This window comes from Sturnus vulgaris, chromosome 9 (assembly GCF_052056855.1).
Source record: "Sturnus vulgaris isolate bStuVul1 chromosome 9, bStuVul1.hap1, whole genome shotgun sequence".
Classification (NCBI taxonomy): Eukaryota; Metazoa; Chordata; class Aves; order Passeriformes; family Sturnidae; genus Sturnus; species Sturnus vulgaris.
Window position 1 is genome coordinate 604060 of NC_142251.1, and position 20572 is coordinate 624631.

The 20572-nt window shown below is 50.4% G+C and overlaps 1 protein-coding gene across 7 annotated transcripts in view; it reads left to right on the forward strand.

Annotated features, from left to right (window-relative positions):
* NEGR1 (neuronal growth regulator 1) overlaps nucleotides 1-20572 on the forward strand; it is a 188009-nt gene that overhangs the window by 112638 nt on the left and 54799 nt on the right. For 6 of the 7 annotated variants that reach the window (XM_088169564.1, XM_088169559.1, XM_088169558.1 and 3 more), the window contains exons 5-6: nucleotides 7931-8051; nucleotides 12385-12536. In XM_088169564.1, coding sequence (XP_088025690.1) covers nucleotides 7931-8051; nucleotides 12385-12536 — 273 coding nt within the window. Of the gene's footprint in view, nucleotides 1-4687; nucleotides 4856-7930; nucleotides 8052-12384; nucleotides 12537-20572 lie in introns of those variants that run through there. The other variant, XR_015805279.1, reaches the window with a different exon arrangement.

Here is a 20572-nt window from a genome sequence, read left to right on the forward strand (position 1 = left end):
GGGAAAGGGAAAGGCTGGAGGAAGGAACATTTTCATGGGATGTTGGGAATTCCTGGCTGGGATGGAATTCCCAGAGCAGCTCTGGCTGCCCCTGGATCCCTGGAATTGTCCCAGGCCAGGACATTGGGACACCCCGGGGCAGTGGGAGGTGTCCCTGCCATGGCACGGGTGGGAATGGGGGGGATTTGAGGTCCTTCCACCCAATCCAGTGTGGAATTCTGTGAAAACCTCAATAGACACACTGTGCTCCACCTGGAACCGAACTCTCACCGACATCTCCTGTGTTGGCACACAGGAAATTTATGGAAATGTGATGTCAGGATGGCAGCGAAGCCCCAATCCTGATAAATCATCCAGAAGAGCTGGAATAATTCAGCTTCTCCCTTGCTGAGCCCTGTGGTTGTTCCAGCCGGGCCTCCCAAATGTTTCTGCAGGGCACAGACACCAGGAGCTGTCATCAAACCACCCCAATAATGTGGGGAGAGGCAGGGCCCCGCTCTGAATAAATTAGAAAATTTAAATAATCCACAGTATCCAAAGCCCATCTTAATTATAGAAAGCACAAGTGGCGGTGTCTGACTTGTTACTCTGTTGGTAAAACACTCGGAGGGTGCATATACAGAAAAGAATTTATTTGAATATTGCTGATATCTGTTTTTTCTCAGCACAAAACACATCTCAGGAAACCTGTTCTCTTACCTGGAACTTTTTTATCTTAACACCCTGGAAAGCAATTTCACTAACAAAAGATGACATTAGGATGCCAAATTAAAAGCTGATGAAAACAGGGAAAATAAAAGATCTTTTTTTTTTTCTTGACATTTACAATTAATGCCACAGAAATGTTGGTTTAATCAGACAATATGGGGGCTCACAAAGGTGAAATTGAAAGTTTCCAGCTCTGAATGCTCGTGTAAAAGTTAATAAATTCAGCTCGTAATCATTATGCACATGCTAGTTATAATAATTTACTGTCCATACCAAATCTTTATAAGCATTGTAATTAAATATAAAATGCACATTAGAATTATAATGAGTAATTAGGGCAACATAACTAATGTGCATAAAAGTCCCGAGGCTCATTAAAATGTGAGGAGAGGAAACCTGCTGGATCTGGAGCTGGAGCTGGAACATTCCTGTGCCTGGGAATGCCACGGGCTCTGCTCTTCCTTTGGGCACTGGGAAGCCCATGGGAATGTTTGGGATGGGGACAGGGCTCAGCAGGACTTTGGGCAGGTTTTGGGCAGAACTTCAAGGGTAGAGTTTGGGTTTCCATGCCAAGGTGTTGGGGAGCTCAGGTGAGTCAGAACCAGGGACTGGTTTGGGTTGGGAGAGACCCCAAATCCCATTTTACCCCAAATCCCATCTCACCCCAAATCCCATCTCATCCCAAATCCCATCTCACCCCACCCCTGCCGAGGGAGGGACCCCATCCACAGCCCAGGGTGCCCCAAACCCCAATGTCCTGTTGTGTGGAAGGGCTGAGCTGGAACAGAGACTGAGCAAAAGGGATAAAATAGGTTTATTATATTCAATATCATATTTATTGGAAGGTTTCAGTATTTGCTGGAAGGATTCACCTTGGGCAGTGCCAGAGCCCGGCCAGGGCTGAACCCAAATCAAATCCAAGGTGGATTTTGGTCACGGGATCCAAATCAAATCCAAGGTGGATTTTGGTGACGAGTTTGACACTTTTCTAAGTTTTGGTTCATGCACACATTGGGGTCAGTGATCCCCCCACAGCCCCAGGCTGTGCAGTCTCAGCCCCTCTGCTTTTCCCCCTTTCCCTTCCCATTGTTTCTGATTTTTGGGTCCCAGTTGTCCTTGATTCTCCAGCTGGAAAGGAATTGTTTTGTCCCTGCCCTGAGAACAGAACTCACCAACACCTGACATGAAATTCCAGAGTCACACAGCAAGCAGCAGAGATTCTGGAAAACAGAAAACCCAAGGCATCAGACCAGCCTGGCCTTGGACACTGCTTTGGGGTGACACCTGGCCCTTGGTGACACCTGGCCCCACCTCCGGGGTGTGCTGGGTCCACTTCTCCTCCTCCCTCTTCTGCCAGACCCGTCCTGTGGCAGCCATAAATCTGAATTTTTGGGGATAATAAAGCATGGCACCCATGAATCTGAATTTTTGGGGATAAAAAAAAAAAAAAAAAAAATTTAAAAAATAGAAAAAAAAATTTAAAAGCACGGTTTGTCCCTCCCCCGGGGACAGCCATCGGGAGGGCTCCCGGGGAGAGCAGCCACCCCAAGGAGCCTTTCCCAGCAGAGCACTCACGGGCAGTGGGGAATTGCTCTCAGTCAGTTCCTGGAACTCGTTTCCAAGGCAGGAACGAGGCTTTTATTTGAAGTGCCCTGCTCTGCAGGGAGGAGCCACCGTGGGGACAAAATCCTCTGGGTGTGCTGACAGACACAGATAATCACATTCCCCCCTCTATCATTTCATTTCACCATTATTTAGGAGACCCGAAAATGACAAATGCTTTTGAAATGATCAGTTTTACAGCAGGTTTTCCTGTTAACATCCCTGTTAGATTTTATTGCAGTGTCTCGTTCAGCCTTTGATTTGTGTGGATAATCCTGCCCTGGGAGCTGTGGGGGGATGTCCCCCCTTCCCTCCCCCTGCAGCCTCTCCCAGCTTTCCTCTGCCAGCCTTCCCTCCCTCCTGCTGCTCCACATCTTCGGCCCAAGGTGTTCTTTCCTTGCTGGCTGCTTATTTTTATATAAAAATATAATATTTATAATATCTACAATATCTACAATATCTACAATATCATATCTATAATATCTGTAATATCTATACTATCTACAATATCTACAATATCTATAATATCTACAATATAATATCTACAATATCTATAATATCTATACTATCTATAATACCTATATCTATAATATCTATATAATATATCTAATGTATGTAATACATCTAATATATCTAAGATATATAATACATGCTATATATAACATAGAAAATACATTATCTATATAATATATAATATATAATATATAATATATAATATATAATATATAATATATAATATATAATATATAATATATAATATATAATATATCTATTTTTTTATTATATATATATTTATTATAACTGCTGGAGGAGAAGTTTCAGCTGTGGGACTTTGGGAGGGGGTGCAGGAGCTGGAATCTCACGTGTCCCACACCTCCCTTCATCCTCAGCTTCTTTTCTAACCCAATTTCTGCTCCCAGCTGTCTCCTCCTGCTCCAGGGCAGCAGCTTTGGGGTGTGGGATTTATTTCACCTGGAGCTGCTCCGTTTCCCAGCTCTGATGGATTTTTGGCTCCCTGATCCGTGACTGCACTCCACACTCTGTCTTTAGACTAAAAAGCCACAGAATAACCTGGCAGTGATAAATCCAAGGGATGGTGGCTCCAACAATTCTCCCCTTTGTGTTTCCACGCCTGTTTTCACCTGGGATTTCCTGGGGCAGGGAACACTGATCTCAATTCTTGTTCAGAACAAACAGAAGCTGAGATCCTCCTCAAAGGGAGATCTGAGGAAATTTCTTCCTCAGAAGTTTCTCTGCAGTTTCCAGGCCAGCAGCAGAGCCTGGAATTGTTCTTTGGAGAGCTGGAATTCCTTTGCCAGCTGCCTGAGGAGCAGCAGCAAGCTGCAGCTTTTAATGCACCAGTTCATCCTGGAACACATGGTCAGGGATGCTCTGCTTCTGTGTCAAAACCAGCCAGCCAACCGAAACAGAACCATCCCAAAACCCCAAAACACCCAGGGAAAGGGGAGCACAGACATCCCAAAACCCCCAAAACACCCTGGAAAAGGGGAGCACAAACATCCCAAAACACCTTGGAAAATGGGGAGCACAAGCAACCCCAAACCCCCAAAACACCCAGGGAAAGGGGAGCACAAACATCCCAAAACATCCTGGAAAATGGGGAGCACAAACATCCCCAAACCCTCAAAGCATCCAGAAAAAGGGGAGAAGAAACATCCCAAAACATCCTGGAAAATGGGGAGCAGAAATATCTCAAAATACCCAAAACACTGAGGAAAAGGGGAGTAGGACCATCCCAAAACCCTCAAAACACTCAGGAAAAAGGGAGGAGAAACATCCCAAAACCCTCAGGAAAAGTGGAGCACAAATATCCCAAAATACCCAAAACCCCCACGAAAAGTGGAGCAGAAATATCCCAAAATACCCAAAACCCCCACGAAAAGTGGAGCAGAAATATCCCAAAACCCCCAGGAAAAGGGGAGCAGGCCGAGGGGGGAAAAACTTCTTGGAAAAAAAAAAAAAGAATTTAGGACGGGACTCAGGCCTTGGCTCATGTCTTTGCTCTTCCCTTGGTCACATCGTTCACACGGCCTGAGGGAAGGAGTGGGAATGTTTCACTGTCCCTGCTTTTATGGAGTAAAAAAAAACCAAAAAACAAACCAATCTGCGTTTTTTTCTTATGCAGATTATGGAGGAGCAGTCATGCAAATTGCTGTTACATTTATTATCCCCTTCAAACGCTAATGTTAGTGAGTGAAAGGCCATGAATTTGTGGGTTGGGATGTTGGAATCACGGCTGGGTTTGGCAGTCTGGGAATGTGAATTGAGGGAGGGTGGGAACGATGGGAAAGGGGGAAGAGCTCGGGTTTAACCCCAGGTGAAACTCCCTGTTAAAATTAGGAATTGTGCTGGGTGGACTGGGATGTGCTGGGATGTGCTGGGATGTGCTGGGATGGACTGGGATGGACTGGGATGTGCTGGGATGTGCTGGGATGTGCTGGGATGTGCTGGGATGGACTGGGATGTGCTGGGATGTGCTGGGATGGACTGGGATGTGCTGGGATGTGCTGGGATGGACTGGGATGTGCTGGGATGTGCTGGGATGGACTGGGATTGCTGGGATGGACTGGGATTGCTGGGATTGTTGCATTCCCAGCACATTCCCTGCCTGCAGTGGGAGAGCAGAAAACATTTCCCTGTGTCACAGCAGGGCTTGGCCACTTCAACACCTCGAGCTGTTGTGTGGAAAGGCTGAGCTGGAAAAGAGCCTGGACAGAGAAAAAGGGATAAAATTGGTTTATTATATTCAATATCAAATTTATTGGAAGGTTTCAATATTTACTGGAAGGATCCATCTTGGGCAGTGCCAGAGCCCGGCCAGGGCTGAACCCAAATCAAATCCAAGGTGGATTTTGGTCACGGGATCCAAATCAAATCCAAGGTGGATTTTGGTCACGGGATCCAAATCAAATCCAAGGTGGATTTTGGTCACGAGATCCAAATCCAATCCAAGGTGGATTTTGGTGACGAGTTTGACACTTTTCTAAGTTTTGGTTCATGCACACATTGGGGTCAGTGATCCCCCCACAGCCCCAGGCTGTGCAGTCTCAGCCCCTCTGGTTTTCCCCCTTTCCCTTCCCATTGTTTCTGATTTTTGGGTCCCAGTTGTCCTTGATTCTCCAGCTGGAAAGGAATTGTTTTGTCCCTGCCCTGAGAACAGAACTCACCAACACCTGACATGAAATTCCAGAGTCACACAGCAAGCAGCAGATTCTGGAAAACAGAAAACAGAAAACAGAAAACCCAAAGCATCACAAGGACTGGCAAAAGCAGAGTTTGAACTTGTGGACAGGAGACTTTGCAGAGCTGGGACTGCCCAGGGGAGAGCACAGCAAGGGAGATCCCACAGAAGGGTTTGGGATGGGATCTCTGGGATGATCCCATAGAAGGGTTTGGGATGGGATCTCTGGGATGATCCCATAGAAGGGTTTGGGATGGGATCTCTGGGATGATCCCACAGAAGGGTTTGGGATGGGATCAGTGGGATGATCCCACAGAAGGGTTTGGGATGGGATCTCTGGGATGATCCCATAGAAGGGTTTGGGATGGGATCTCTGGGATGATCCCATAGAAGGGTTTGGGATGGGATCTCTGGGATGATCCCATAGAAGGGTTTGGGATGGGGTCTCTGGGATGATCCCACAGAAGGGTTTGGGATGGGGTCTCTGGGATGATCCCACAGAAGGGTTTGGGATGGGATCTCTGGGATGATCCCACAGAAGGGTTTGGGATGGGATCTCTGGGGTGATCCCATAGAAGGGTTTGGGATGGGGTCTCTGGGATGATCCCATTGAAGGGTTTGGGATGGGATCACTGGGATGATCCCACAGAAGGGTTTGGGATGGGATCTCTGGGGTGATCCCATAGAAGGGTTTGGGATGGGATCACTGGGATGATCCTCAGGGAATGCCTGAGGCACTGCAAAGGGCAGGGATGCAGGGATGAGGCTGCAGGGGGGTTTAGCAGAGCTCAGTCATTGAGTGTTTAACATTTACAAAGTGATTTGATTGGGTTTACTGTAATTACAGCAACACTTAACACAGATCTGAGACAGCTGCACCCATCCCATAATGCATTCACAGGCAGGTAAAGCCAGGTGTGCACCTGCTTCCAGGTGTGGAATGGGACCTATCCAAAACTCCCTGTGGCTCAGTGGGACATTCCCATCCCTCTGCCCTCCCCAGCAGGACTGAGGAGCTGCTGGGGCTGGGCTGGCAGAAGCCTCCTGTGGCCACCACCAAGTTCCCATCCTGGCCACAGCCCGAGCCAACAAGCCCTGGCTTCTCTTCCCAGCTTTTCTGAGCGCTCCTGGCAGGGCCAGGCTGTGCTGGGGTGGCCCAGGGACCCTCAGGGGGCTCAGCCAAGGCTCATGGGCAGCTCCTGGATGTGAGGATGGGGCAGGCAGAGCTCCACGTGTCCACAGACACCTTAAAGCAACATCTGGAGAGCTGCTCGGGGAAAAATAAACAGGTTTTTATTTATAAGTTGTGTGGTTTGGTTTTTACAGCGTTTTGATGATGCACATAAATTATTGTTTAAAACCAGAGAACGTAAAAAGTTCCAGGAGGAGGCAGTTGTTGCCTTTGATAATCTCTTTCCTGAGGAATTTGCTGTGTTTTATTTTCAGCTGGAGGTTCCTTTTGCTGGCAACAGGAAAACCTGACAATTGCTTTTCATCTTTATTTGTGCCTGTAGTTCTAAGCTCAGAAAGTTTATCATTATTTACAATGTTCACCGTTTAACAAGACAAAATGCACTTTACTGGAACAACTGCACGTGCAGTGGAATGAAGGGAAAGTCGCTTTCCTCTGGTACCCGGGGCTGGCTCGTAATTTTGGAGGTTTATTCCTTTAGTCTGAGGTCTGTGGGACACATATTGAGAAAGTAAGAAAATCACAGCCTGGAAAATATTCCAGGCTGGATCTTCTCAGCTCTGTTCCCAGCCCATGAGCTGGTGCAGCTCAAGGCCAGGGAGAATTTCTCCCAGGGTGATAATTTGGTCACAATAAAAAGGAATTAATACCAAGATAGAAGCCCTGTTGTGGTGTGTGCCCAGGCCCTGGCCATGGGGTGTCTTCTCTCTGAACCAATCTCCTTTTCTCTGCTCTGGGAGTTGCAGTCCTGCTATAAAACCAAGTGTGTTCCTGAATAAACTTGGCTCTTCCTTCCTGTCATGACAGACACCCATGTAGCTGTGCATCTTATTTCTGCCTCACTTAAAGGGTTCAAACCCCTTCCCAGGGCTACAGAGATCCCCAGGGCCACCTGAGCTCTGGGTTTGGGGGTGCAGGAGATGAGGTGCTGGCCCTGGGGACCTGCCACACCCCTGGCTGCTGCGCCTCCCCCAGTGCTCAGGGTTTAAATCCTGATGGAAAATGAAATCCTGCTGATGGCTGTGCTGGCTAACTCGGACAATCAGCTTTTCCCAGGGCTGCATTTATCTCTCCTGGCGTCTCAGCCGTGTTTTTTTTCCCCAGCACACACGGGAGCAGGAGCTGCAGTGTGGGACCATCCCCACCCCGCTGAGAGGAGCAGCAGCAGCGTTGGGTGACCTGCCTGTGCAGATGCCAATGTCCATCTCACAATTCTTATTTTTCAGTTGCCCCCACAATTCAGGAACTAAAATCCAGCGGTGTGATGCTTGGAGGGAACGGCCTGATCCGGTGTGAAGGTGCAGGAGTGCCTGCCCCGGGCTTTGAGTGGTACAAAGGAGAGAGGAAGTAAGTAGCCACTGCATCCACCCCTCGTGTGCCAGGGCTGCTGCCAGGCTGGGGTGCCCGTTCCGGGGGCATTCCACTCCTGCTCTGTCAGAGCTGAAATTGCAGCAGCCTTGGCACCCCAAGGTGCTGCGGGAGTTCCAGCCTTTGAAGGGTGGTAGCCAGGAGAGCACTGGGGGAAGGTGCAGAAAGGATTTTTGTTTGATTTTGGAGGGGTGTGAGCGGTGCCCTGGCGGTGCTCGGTGGTCCCTGGGGTCAGCACAGCTCTGCAGCCAAGGGGAGGGACCTGCAGTCGAGCCCTGGACCCTAAAACCTGCCCGTGTGTTCTGGGATTGTGTGCAGCCCCTCTGGGACGGCAGCGTCCCTGCAGGGTCACCTCCATCCCAAAGGCAGCTCCTTAAACAGGGAGTGCTGTTGGCTGGAACATTTTGGGTTACAGCTCTTGGCTCCTGCAGGAGCTCCTTTCTCCTGGGCTCACACCCTGGTGCAGAAACAGGTGAATGTTGTCCCTGCAGGTGAATGGTGTCCCTGCAGGTGAATGGTGTCCCTTGAAGGTTGTCCCTTGAAGGTTGATGTTGTCCCCTACAGGTGGATGCTGTCCCTTGTAGCTGGGAAGCTTTGGGAATTTCCCAGCTCCCAAGTGCTGGGTTTTTCAGCTCCAACATCCCATTAAACCTGGGAGCTGGCAGGAGAATATTAATGACCCTTTTTCACACGGAGCCATCTGTCAGCTCCGTTCTCAGCTGCTCCCCCCCTGCAGCACGAGCTGCTGTCCTCCTCCCTGCCTGCTCAGCCACCCCACCTCATCCTAAAGCTCCCTGGAGCTGATCTTCCCTGTATGACAGGGAATATTTCCCCTCTGTTGGTGAAATCCCTGCACCCCATCCCGTGGCTGCTCGGGCTGTGCTGTGCCCATCCCGGGGGCAGCTGCAGCACAGACACCAACAGCCCTTTCTGTGGGAATATTTCAGAGCAGGTTTTGGCTCTCCGGGTTCAATTAGCAGCTCCCAGCATGCTGATCACCTTTCTATTTATAACTCTGAGCAAGCTGCTCTCTGCTGAGCACACCCAGTGCCACGGCAGCACAGGAAAGCCAGGCAGGGCATTCCAGGGCAGCCCAGCTCTGTCCTGCTGGGTCCTGCTGCTCAAATATTGGGTTAATTCCAACGTTCCATCCCTTCAGGAGTTGGGCTCTGATGGTCCTTGGGGGTCCCTTCCAGCCCAGGGGATCCTGGGAGCTCTTGCTGGTACACAAAAGGTGTTGGGGTGCTGAGCCCCATCCCCTGCAGGAAAGAGGAAAACATCCTTTGTTTTTTTTTATTTTGGCTGGTTTTGGATCCAGTGTCTCCCCTCTGCCTCTGGATGATGGGCAGGCAGCTCAGGATGAGGCTTGGCCAGCTCAGGGTGAGCCTTGACAAGATCAGGGTGATCCTTGACCAGCTCAGGGTGAGCCTTGGCCAGCTCAGGATGGTCCTTGGCCAGCTCAGGGTGATCCTTGGCCAGCTCAGGGTGAACCTTGGCCAGCTCAGGGTGATCCAGCTCAGGGTGATCCTTGGCCAACTCAGGGTGATCCTTGGCCAGCTCAGGTGATCCTTGACCAGCTCAGGTGATCCTTGACCAGCTCAGGATGGTCCTTGGCCAGCTCAGGATGGTCCTTGGCCAGCTCAGGTGATCCTTGACCAGCTCAGGTTGATCCTTGGCCAGCTCAGGGTGATCCTTGGCCAGCTCAGGGTGATCCTTGGCCAGCTCAGGATGGTCCTTGGCCAGCTCAGGATGGTCCTTGGCCAGCTCAGGGTGGTCCTTGGCCAGCTCAGGTGATCCTTGGCCAGCTCAGGGTGGTCCTTGGCCAGCTCAGGATGGTCCTTGGCCAACTCAGGTGAGCCTTGGCCAGCTCAGGGTGGTCCTTGGCCAGCTCAGGTGATCCTTGGCCAGCTCAGGGTGATCCTTGGCCAGCTCAGGGTGGTCCTTGGCCAGCTCAGGCCACCTTTGAGGTCCAGCTGAGGAGGTCCAGCTCTCAGAGGGGGCTCACAGCAGCACCTCCTTTACCCTGCAGGTTTTTGCAGCCGTGCTCAGGCTGAATTTCCACCCTGCTGGATTCTCTGCTAACACAATAGAGAGGAGCCCTTTTTTTTTTTTTATTTTCAGATGCTCTTGGGCTCCTCTTGTTTAGAAATCTGGATGGGTTGTTCCATCAATTAGCAGTGGGAGTCAGCCCTGGAATCAGGAGTGTGTGTGCAGTGTCTGAACCAAGGCTTGTGGGGGTGGGAAGTGCACGGTTGTTACTGAGATGAATGTAAATGCAAACCCAGCATTCCCGGGCTCCAGGGATCACCTCTTCACAAAATAACCATGAAAGCTGAGCACAGAGGCAGTCCCGGGCTGCTCTCAGCTCAAGTTATTGCTCCTGGAGGCACAGAGGGTAATTCTGCCTAATCACTGCCTGCCCAGGAGCTGTGTCTGTAACTTCCCACAGCTCAGGGTGGGGAGAGCTGGACAAAATCCGGGGGAGAAGTTGATAAAAGCATCTTGGAATTGTCACAGAAACATCTCACTGGGTTGTGTTGGGAGGGATCCTAAAGCTGATCCCATTCCAAGCCCCTGCCATGGGCTGGGACACCTCCCACCATCCCAGGCTGCTCCAAACCCTGTCCAGCCTGGCCTGGGGCACTCCCAGGGGTCCAGGGGCACTCTCAGGGGTCCAGGGGCATTGCCAGCGATGCAGGGACACTCTCAGGGGTCCAGGGGCACTCCCAGGGATGCAGGGGCAGCCACAGCTGCTCTGGGCACCCCATGCACAGTGAAGAGTGAAGAATTCCTTTGGAATTTTCTGCAGGAGAGGCAGGAAACCGAGGGGCAGCCATCGGTGGGTTTAGAGGGGAACATCCATGTGCAAAGTCTGAAAATCCCCACCTGGCACAGAAATTTTCTCTTTCTGGACAAAAGATGAATCTTCCAAGGGCAGCTTTCACCCCAAACCAGGCACTTCAATCCCATTTTTCTGTTTCCATGCCCATGGGATGTGCAGGTCCTCTCCCCAGCCCTGGGCTGGAGGAGCAGGGTCCTTGACAGCAATAAAAACTGCCCAGGGAGGAGAAATCCCTGTGTGAGCAGCAAGGGCCTGTGGGAAGAGAGGCTCTCACATAACAATGAGCAATGTTCAGTCCACAGCCTGCACAAGTGCAATTAATGACAGATTTGCCAAGGTTTTCAGACAGAACGGTAGAAGATGGCATTAATTCCCAGGATATATGATTATATCCTTTAATATTGCAGACAGAAATTGTATTTATAATCCAAAACTCCTCTCCTTGTGGGAAATAGAAGGAATTCTGAGTAATAACTGTAGCGAGTTTTTAATAACACAGTTCCCCTTCTCGTCTCCTTGTTTGATCAGACGTGGTTTGCCTACAAAAACATCATTAAAGTTGGTTCTCCTGCTTTGTCCTGGTGCCCAGCAAAGCTCCTGGCACAGCTTTGGGAGCAGCATCCAAACACCTGCATCTTTTCCTTTGGATTGGGGGTGGGAAGCTCAGAGCTGGCTGAAAAGAGTCCTGATTTGGCTTTTTGCTGTGCTTCATTACCTGCTCCTGCCCAGGCTGCTGCCTCAGCAGCGCTGCTGGAGCATTTTGTCCCGAATTTGCAAGGCTCATTTGCAGCTGAAGAGCCCCACAAAGGAAACCGTGGTCACAATCCTGGCCCCTGGTCACAATCCTGGCCCCTGGTCACAGTCCTGGCCCCTGGTCACAGTCCTGGCCCCTGGTCACAATCCTGGCCCATGGTCACAGTCCTGGCTCCTGATCCTCACCTGCCACCAGCCAGAGCTGTGCCAGGACACGCCAGAATCCAGGGATTGAAAAATCATGGTCACAGTGCCATGGCTTTGCATTTCAGGCTCCTGATCCTCAGCCAGAGCTGTGCAAGCCCACAACAAACTCCAGAGGCTGGAAAAACCCTCTTAGAAAAGACTCACCAGGACCCCTTTGTGCCCCAGGCAGGGAATTTCAGTTCCCAGTTGGCTTTGGCCAGTTCAGGGTCCGAGTTCTGCATCCAGGAGTTTCTGTTCCTGCTCCTGCAGGCAGGAGGGGCTGGGGGTGTTTTTATTTCTCTCCATGCAGGACACGCAGGCAGCAGGGTCCCCTCAGCACCCCCAGCCCCAGGGCCTCTCCAGAGTGCCAGGAATTGTGCTGGGCACAGGCACTGGCACCGTGCAAAGAGCTCACAGCGCTCCCAGGGCTGGCTGTAAAACCAGGGAAGGAAAGAGAGCTAGGGAAAAAAAAAATAAATTAAACCTTGGTTGTGGTATATGAGTTATAGACATTTTCTTTTTGCTTTCTAGACTGATCAATGGTCAACAAGGAATCACTATTAAAAATTATAGTACAAGATCCCTTCTTACTGTTACCAATGTGACAGAAGAGCACTTTGGCAACTATACTTGTGTCGCTGCCAACAAGCTAGGGACGACCAATGCCAGCCTGCCTCTGAACCGTAAGTAATGGGGACGTGTGGCACACCCTCAGGGATGGCTCACACCCTCAGGGATGGCTCACACCCTCAGGGGTGGCTCACACCCTCAGGGATGGCTCACACCCTCAGGGATGGCTCACACCCTCAGGGATGGCTCACACCCTCAGGGGTGGCTCACACCCTCAGGGATGGATGGCTCACACCCTCAGGGATGGCTCACACCCTCAGGGATGGATGGCTCACACCCTCAGGGATGGCTCACACCCTCAGGGATGGCTCACACCCTCAGGGATGGATGGCTCACACCCTCAGGGATGGCTCACACCCTCAGGGATGGATGGCTCACACCCTCAGGGATGGCTCACACCCTCAGGGGTGGATGGCTCACACCCTCAGGGATGGCTCACACCCTCAGGGGTGGATGGCTCACACCCTCAGGGATGGCTCACACCCTCAGGGATGGCTCACACCCTCAGGGATGGATGGCTCACACCCTCAGGGATGGCTCACACCCTCAGGGATGGATGGCTCACACCCTCAGGGGTGGCTCACACCCTCAGGGATGGATGGCTCACACCCTCAGGGATGGGTGGCTCACACCCTCAGGGGTGGATGGCTCACACCCTCAGGGATGGGTGGCTCACACCCTCAGGGATGGCTCACACCCTCAGGGGTGGATGGCTCACACCCTCAGGGGTGGATGGCTCACACCCTCAGGGGTGGGTGGCTCACACCCTCAGGGATGGATGGCTCACACCCTCAGGGGTGGGTGGCTCACACCCTCAGGGATGGGTGGCTCACACCCTCAGGGATGGCTCACACCCTCAGGGATGGATGGCTCACACCCTCAGGGATGGATGGCTCACACCCTCAGGGGTGGCTCACACCCTCAGGGGTGGAGGGCTCACACCCTGACCCTGGTTCTCCCCACCCCAAGGAGGAGCAGCGTGCTGGTCCCTGCCAAAGCCGAGCTGCTCGCCCAGGGCTGGGCACGGCTGCTCCCTGCTGGGTTCTCAGAGCCCTGGAGATCCTGGGGGGGCTCAGGGAGTTGTGGCTGTGCCAGAAATCCCAGCTGAGCCCACCCTGCCGTGGCACAACCACAGCTCCCTGCTCTGAGTGGTGACAAAGGGCAGGGATGGTCCAGCACATTCCCAGGAATAGCCTGAGCTGGAGACCTGGGATGTGCCAGGGCTCTGTCCCACCTCGCCTTGCAGAGAACTGAAACCTCTTGGAAAACACAACGAGCAGCAGCACAGGTGGAGTGGTGGGCACTCGGTGGGGAGGGTGCCCAGGATGGGTCTCCTTGGAGAGCCCAGGAGGTGGCCCAGGAGTTTGCCCAGAATCTCTCCAAGGAGAACCCAGGAGGTTGTCCAGAAGCTCTCCAAGGAGAGCTCAGGAAGTTGCCCAGGAGGTTGCCCAGAGGCTCTCCTTGGAAAGCCCAGGAGGTTGCCCAGGATGGGTCTCCTTGGAAAACTCAGGAGGTTGCCCAGGGACTCTCCTTGGAAAACTCAGGAGATTGCCCAGAGTCTCTTCTTGGAGAGCCCAGGAGGTCGCCCAGGAGGTTGCCCAGAGACTCTCCTTGGAAAGTCCAGGAGGTTGCAGAGCTCAGGAGGTTGCCCAGAAGCTCTCCAAGGAGAGCCCAAGAGGTTGCCCAGGAGGTTGCCCAGGAGGTTGCCCAGGGGCTCTCCTTGCAAAGCCCAGGAACGTGCCCAGGCTGGGTGTCCCAGGTGCTGCTGGGGATGGGTTTTTAGCTGTGCCTTGGTAACGTTTCCCTGCTGTTGGATATTCCCCCACCTGCTGCTGGACCCAGAGGTGCTCGTGGTGGATTTCTGCTGCTGCTCTGTTCTGATGGTGATAAAAGAGAGACAAAATTCCGTGTGCATCCTACACATAAAGATATTCCTCACTGAGTGGAAATGCAGAGTTGCTTAAATCCCACAATTATTGCCTTCCAGCCATGAAATCTCCTCCTGAACGTACTCCCCATATGATGAGTGTTGTCAAGAGGTTCTAAATTCCTGCAGGAGAGATGTAACACGCAGAAAATAACAGGGAGCCTTTGCTGCCATTTATTTAATATTTGAGGGATCATTACCAAAGTGGGAATGATGTTACACTTGTTTTAAATGGGAAATGCAAGAGAAAACAAAGGAATATTAAGGCAGAAGGAGCTGGAGCTTGGTGTATTTGCAATTCAGAGCAGGTAAAAGCAAGGTCTGGCTTCATTTGAACAGAGAAGAGCTGAATCTGTCTCTGAGCTGCTGCCAGGATTTTTTCCATCTTAAATCATGAGGTGCCTTGTAGCCAGCCTTGAAAAGCACTTCGAGAGGCAGAGGTTGGAAATGTCATAAAGTACCAAGTGCACTGGTACAAATCATAAAAATAGATGTTCTCCATCATGAAAGAGAGGGGATGTGGGAAGCAGGACGGTCTGGGAGAAAATTCAGAAATCTGGGTCTGCTCCTGACCTCGGGAGGGAAATGGGAGATGTTGGCTCAGAGGTTTGACTCAAGGACCAAGCTGAAATATCTTATTTTATACTGTGATTGTTTTAATGCAGTCAAAACAAGGAGAGCTGGCCTAAAGGTGGTGATCTGGATTTTGGTTGGGAACGAGGATCATTTGGTGATGTTTTCCCTTTTGCCTGTAATTTACATAAATATTATCTAGAAGCATTATCCCTTTTTTTTTTTTTAAAAAAAAAAAAAAAAAAAAAGCAACAACAATTCTCGGGGTAGCAACTCGTTAAGTGTGGACTCCTTCATCCCCCAGCGAGAATTTTCTCCTGTGAAACTCTTGCATTTCACGTTGCTGGCACTGACACTGGACCATATGTGCTGGTTCAGGTATTGGAGGGAGCTGCGAGCTCTGCTCGGCTCACAAACCAAATGTGGGGTTAAGGGAAGTTCCCTTTGCTGCTCCAGGCGTGTTAAAATAGGATTGCTGCCCTAATTCAGGGCGTGCTGCAGTCTGTGCTGCCCTGGTGGGACAGGGTGGTGATGGTGGTGACTGGGGAGCAACATTTGGGGAAACCCTTTGGGTGTGCAGAGACACGGGAGAGGGATCCCAAACCCTCAGTGTGACCCCATCCTGTGACCTGGGGGAGTTTGGGATCCCCCATCCCATGGGAAACCCTTTGGGTGTGCAGGGACACGGGAGGGGGATCAGGATCAGAAATGTAAATAAAGTGAATATTGTCCCCCCAATGCCAAGGGGCTCGGTGTAAATCACTCTCAGTGGTTCCCAGGAGCTCGGGGGTCTCTGCTGTGACCCCTCTGCTGAACCAGGGCACCATCCCAGAGTTATTCCTGGCTGTGCCAAGTCCTGGAAACCGGGATCAGACCTAGGGAGGCTCCAGAGATCTCCTCAGGCACAGCCTCGATGGTCCTGGAGGTCTTTTAATTCCTGAGGGAATGGAGGGGGTTGAGGGCACAGCCCTGGCAGGCTGGAGTGATCTCATCCATCACAGGATCCAGAGAGAACCTCCCCACATTTCATAGTCTTCCTCCTCCCTCTGGAACTTTTTTTCTTTGGGTTTTACCCTGGCTGGAACCTGTTCCAGCTCCTCAGCCCCGGGGCAGGAAGGGTTTGTCACTACAGTAAAGCAGGCAGGGCTCAGTTCTTCACGTGTAAAAGCCAATCCTTAATGTCACAGCACATTTTTACAGTTTTCAAAACCTCGTGCGTGGCTTTAATTGGTTCATAACTTTCTTGCCACCTGATTCATTGGTTAGTAAATGGCATTTTTCATGTCCATCAAATCTCTGTGTTTCTAGAGTGTTTAGATATTTCCTTCACTGATCCTCATGGGGCAGATTTCTTGTTTATTACAGGTGTGAACATTTCTCTTGGCACAATAGATTGCTGTGCTGCCGTTCATTCTCGTGGGTTTTTCCCATGGGATTTCTGCCCTGGATCCCAGGCTGGGCGTGGGCAGGCTCATCAGGAATTTACCCAGACTTCATTAATTAATGCCCTGCTCACAAAGTTCAGAGTCATCCTTAAACTCGGCAGTTCCGTTTTATTGACTGAGAAATCACATCTCAGTGCCTTTGGGTGTGTGTCAGGCTTCTGCTCGTTTTTAGCCTGCCCCACCGAATCTGACATTTCTGCAGAGAAATATCCTCTCCAGGGAAATTCCCTTTTGTGTCCACAGTTTCTGCTGTTGTCCAATTACCTAAGAAAGATTTTGCTATTTTATCTCTCAAATGGCAGCCTGGAAAGCAAATCAAATTTCAATTTGCATAGTTCTGTCTCAGCCAGGCGGGCTGGTCTGCATCAGAAAATAGAATATAGCAGAGTGTGTGTAGGTATATATACATTTATAAAGTTAAATGAAAATTCCTGTTCTCATTAGGAGCCTGCTGAAAGCCTGCTGCAGTCAGTCAGGGGACAGTTATTGATTTAATCAGCCCAAGGTCTCCTGGAGCCATCACTGTGCCTGCAGCTCCTTTTTCCTCCATCCCTCCCAGCCCTGCCCTGAGCTCCTCCAGCCCCTGCAGAGGGAACCTCTGGAATCCACTCCAGGAAATTCCAGACCCTTTGGAAAGGGCTGGTGTCACAGCTGGGCTGCTCCTGCCTCCTGCTCAGGGCTGGGGCACCGTGTTGCTGCTGTGGGGGCCTCTGTGAGACCCCAAAACTGCCCAGGCAGTTCTGGGCAACAAGGCACACTGGCTGGGTTGAAATCAGGCTCACAATGAGCCTTTAGGGCCAGCAGAGACAGAGATGGAGAAATGCAGACAGGATTATTCCATGGAATCTTTATTTCTCCCACCAAGGGGGTGCAGTCCAGCAAATCCACTGGGTGGGGTTCTGAGGGGACTTGGATAGGGCTTAAGGGTTTTGTATTTTGCACCAATAACGAAAGGAATTCTATAACCAACCAATCTACAAAGGACTTCAGGGGAAACGGGAACCAATTATGTGAGAGGGAAATGGAGCAGTAAAATCACAGAGATCACACAGGGGTGTGCAGGGGCTGAGAGGATTCCTGGTGTTGGTCACTCTAAAAAACAATTTCCTCTCTAAGGAACCGAATTCCATGGGGGCCTCTCGGGATTTAGAGAGGGTCTCTGCTCCAAAAATGGTTTCTGCTCCCTCCACAGCACAGGGGTCCAGAGCCAAGGCTGGGTTCTACCTCCAGCAGGTCCCACCTGAGCTCAGCAGGTCCCACCTGAGCTCAGCAGTTCCAGGCTCTGCCTCTTCCCCTAAACCTGAGGGGGTTTCTCCTTCTCCCTCTCCCCCCATGCTCTGTCCTCACTGGGGCATTTCTGACCCAAGTTCTCGGGTTTTATTCACTGGCTGCTCCAGGAGAGGAGATCCTGGCCCAGCATGGACCCTGGGCAGAGCAGCACATCCATGGAAACCCTGCTCAGAGATCCAGGAGCATTCAGCCTGGGCATTGGGATGGAAATGTTCCTGGGAAATTCCTGCTCCAAATGGAACTGGGAGGGGAAATTCCTGCTCCCAATGGAATGGGAGGGGAAATTCCTGCTCCCAATGGAACTGGGATGGGAAATTCCTGCTCCCAATGGAATTAGGGTGGGAAACTCCTGCTCCAAATGGAATTGGGATGGGAAAATCCTGCTCCTAATGGAATTGGGATGGGAAATTCCTGCTCCAAATGTAATTGGGATGGGAAATTCCTGCTCCTAATGGAATTGGGATAGGAAATTCCTTTTTCCAATGGAACTGGGATGGAAAATTTCTGTTCCCAATGGAATTGGGATGGGAAACTCCTGTTCTCAAGGAAAACAGCTCTGAGAGCTCCCAGCCATGCCCAGCGGGGTTCCCAGACCAAGGGAAACTCTCCCTGCTCGAGCTCCTCCTTGGCATTGAGCAGAAATGTAAAGGAGAGTGGATCAGGGAAAATCCAAACAGAAATCAGACAGGAGCCCAGGGGGCTCTGCTGTGGGTTCTGGCTGAGGTTGCCCCCGTGCTCTGGTTTGTTCCCTTTGTGGTTTTTTTCAGTCACCTGCAGGAATCTCTGCCTTGGGGTGGTCGGGACAAACTCAGGCCCCTCTGTGCTCTGGTGGTGAAGTTTGCAGTTTATTTTATAGGGTGTGGGTTTATATCAGGCCCTGCTGGGAACTGCAGCCACAGCTCAGAGCAGGGCAGAGAGAGGGACAGAGTGAGAGTGAGAGGAGAGAGTAAGAGAAAGAGAGTAAGAGCATAATAAGAGTGATTTTCGCCTTTACAATACAACAAATCTTCTATGTTGAATATTCTAATTTCCACTACCCAATCTAATACAAGATACAAATTCTCTAACATTTGCATGCAACCTATAGGAATCACTATATTTCCATGTTTTACTGCTTTTCTTATATCTAAATTTTATCTGGGGCCCTTCCTGCCATGCCTAGGGAGGATGTCTGTTTGATTTTTGGTATTGGCAGCATCCAACATGATCTAAACCAAGGGGCCTTCAGGCATTCAGTTGCTTTCAGCCACACAGCCGAAAATCGCTCTCATTTCTATTTCTCTTCTATTTTCCATGTTCTCAAAGTCTTTTGGCAGGCACTCGTGTTTATAAGGTTTCCCCAATTCATCCTTCCCAACAGCCACCAGGTCCCCACAGCCCTTGGGGTTCAGGCTCCTCTTTTCACCCCCCTGGTTAAACCAGAGGGGTCGAGGCGTGGCCAGATCTTCATCTCAAATTAATTATCACAAAATCCTGGAATATCCTGACTGCCATCACTGCCCCGACCCTGGCCCTGCACAGACCCCCCAGGCCCACCCTGTCCCTGAGAGAGTCATCCAAACAAGGATTAAAACATTCCAGGTCATCCATTCAATTTAGGATTTTATTAGAATTTTATTAGAGTTTAATTCCCTGCCTGTGCCCCCCTCAGGGGGAGAAGCACCCGTGGTCAGAGCTCACTGTAACTCCAGTTCCTTCTCAGAGGAGAAAACCTCAGAGTGAATTTTTTTTTTAAAAATGAAAATCCCAAGAATACCTTGTGTAACAAATGGGATGGAGACAAGAAGTGCTATAAATAGCCCTACAAATAATGATGCAAATCTATTTTACAGCTCAGCCTGGAGCACAAACTTCAGCTTGGCCTCAAAACTTGGAGGGAAGGAGGAGGCTCAGCAAGGGGAGAGAGGAAAGCGAGGATGGAACAATCCCCAAGTGGAGGGATTAAAGACAATTACCGTCCATCCTGGGCAGGAAAAATGAGTTATTGGAATATTGGGAAGGTGCATTAGGGAGTTTTCTCATAACACAGGCCCAGGAGAGAGTCACTTACCCTGATCAGAGAGGAATTTTAAACCCAATGCAAAGCACTGCTGCATTAGAAGGTTATTATGTGCTGAACTTATTTTCATATCAAGTTGTTGAGCAAAGCTCAGGGGGCTTTACAAAGGAATTAGATATTGATCGAGGATATCCTGAGTTTTCAGAGAGATCAGAAAATGGATTTCAAACCCAAGACTTTGGTATTTAAGCAAATAATCCAACAGGCTGGAAAATGCCAAAACTGAAATAATTTCCCGGATAAATTCTGGGTTAATTGACAAAAGCATTTTCTTAAAGCCAAACATTTACCTGCAAAGTTTGAGTGCTTCCATCGAGTCAAGAGTTTGTAATTTAGAGATTACCAGAAGAGACAGAGCTGGTGATTCCTCAGCTTGCACTGCATCTTTGTGGGAGCTGCTGTGAGTTCCCGAGTGGCTGCAGAAAGAAAAGAGGAAGGGGAAAAAAAAAAAAAATTTTTTTTTTTTTTCTTTTGGCTGCAAGAAAGCTAAAAATAACTTCAGAGGTTTAAAAACCAAGAGGATTTCGGTGAGGCCACACTGCAAGCACTAATTAAGCTCCGTGCTGAGGCACGGGAGTGACAAAACGCTGCTGGGAAATCCAGAGCTCAATCAGGGCCACCCTCAATTCCACCTCCAGCTCTCTGCCAGCAGATCCGGGCTGGATTTCCAAGCAGAAATGGAGCACAAAAGTTTCCTCTTCTCTCCCAAGCCTCGGCTGGGATGTGCTGGCACCAGAGGCTTTGATTTGTGATATCAGAGCTGTTCACAGAAAAAAAAAAAAGGCTGCACTGAAT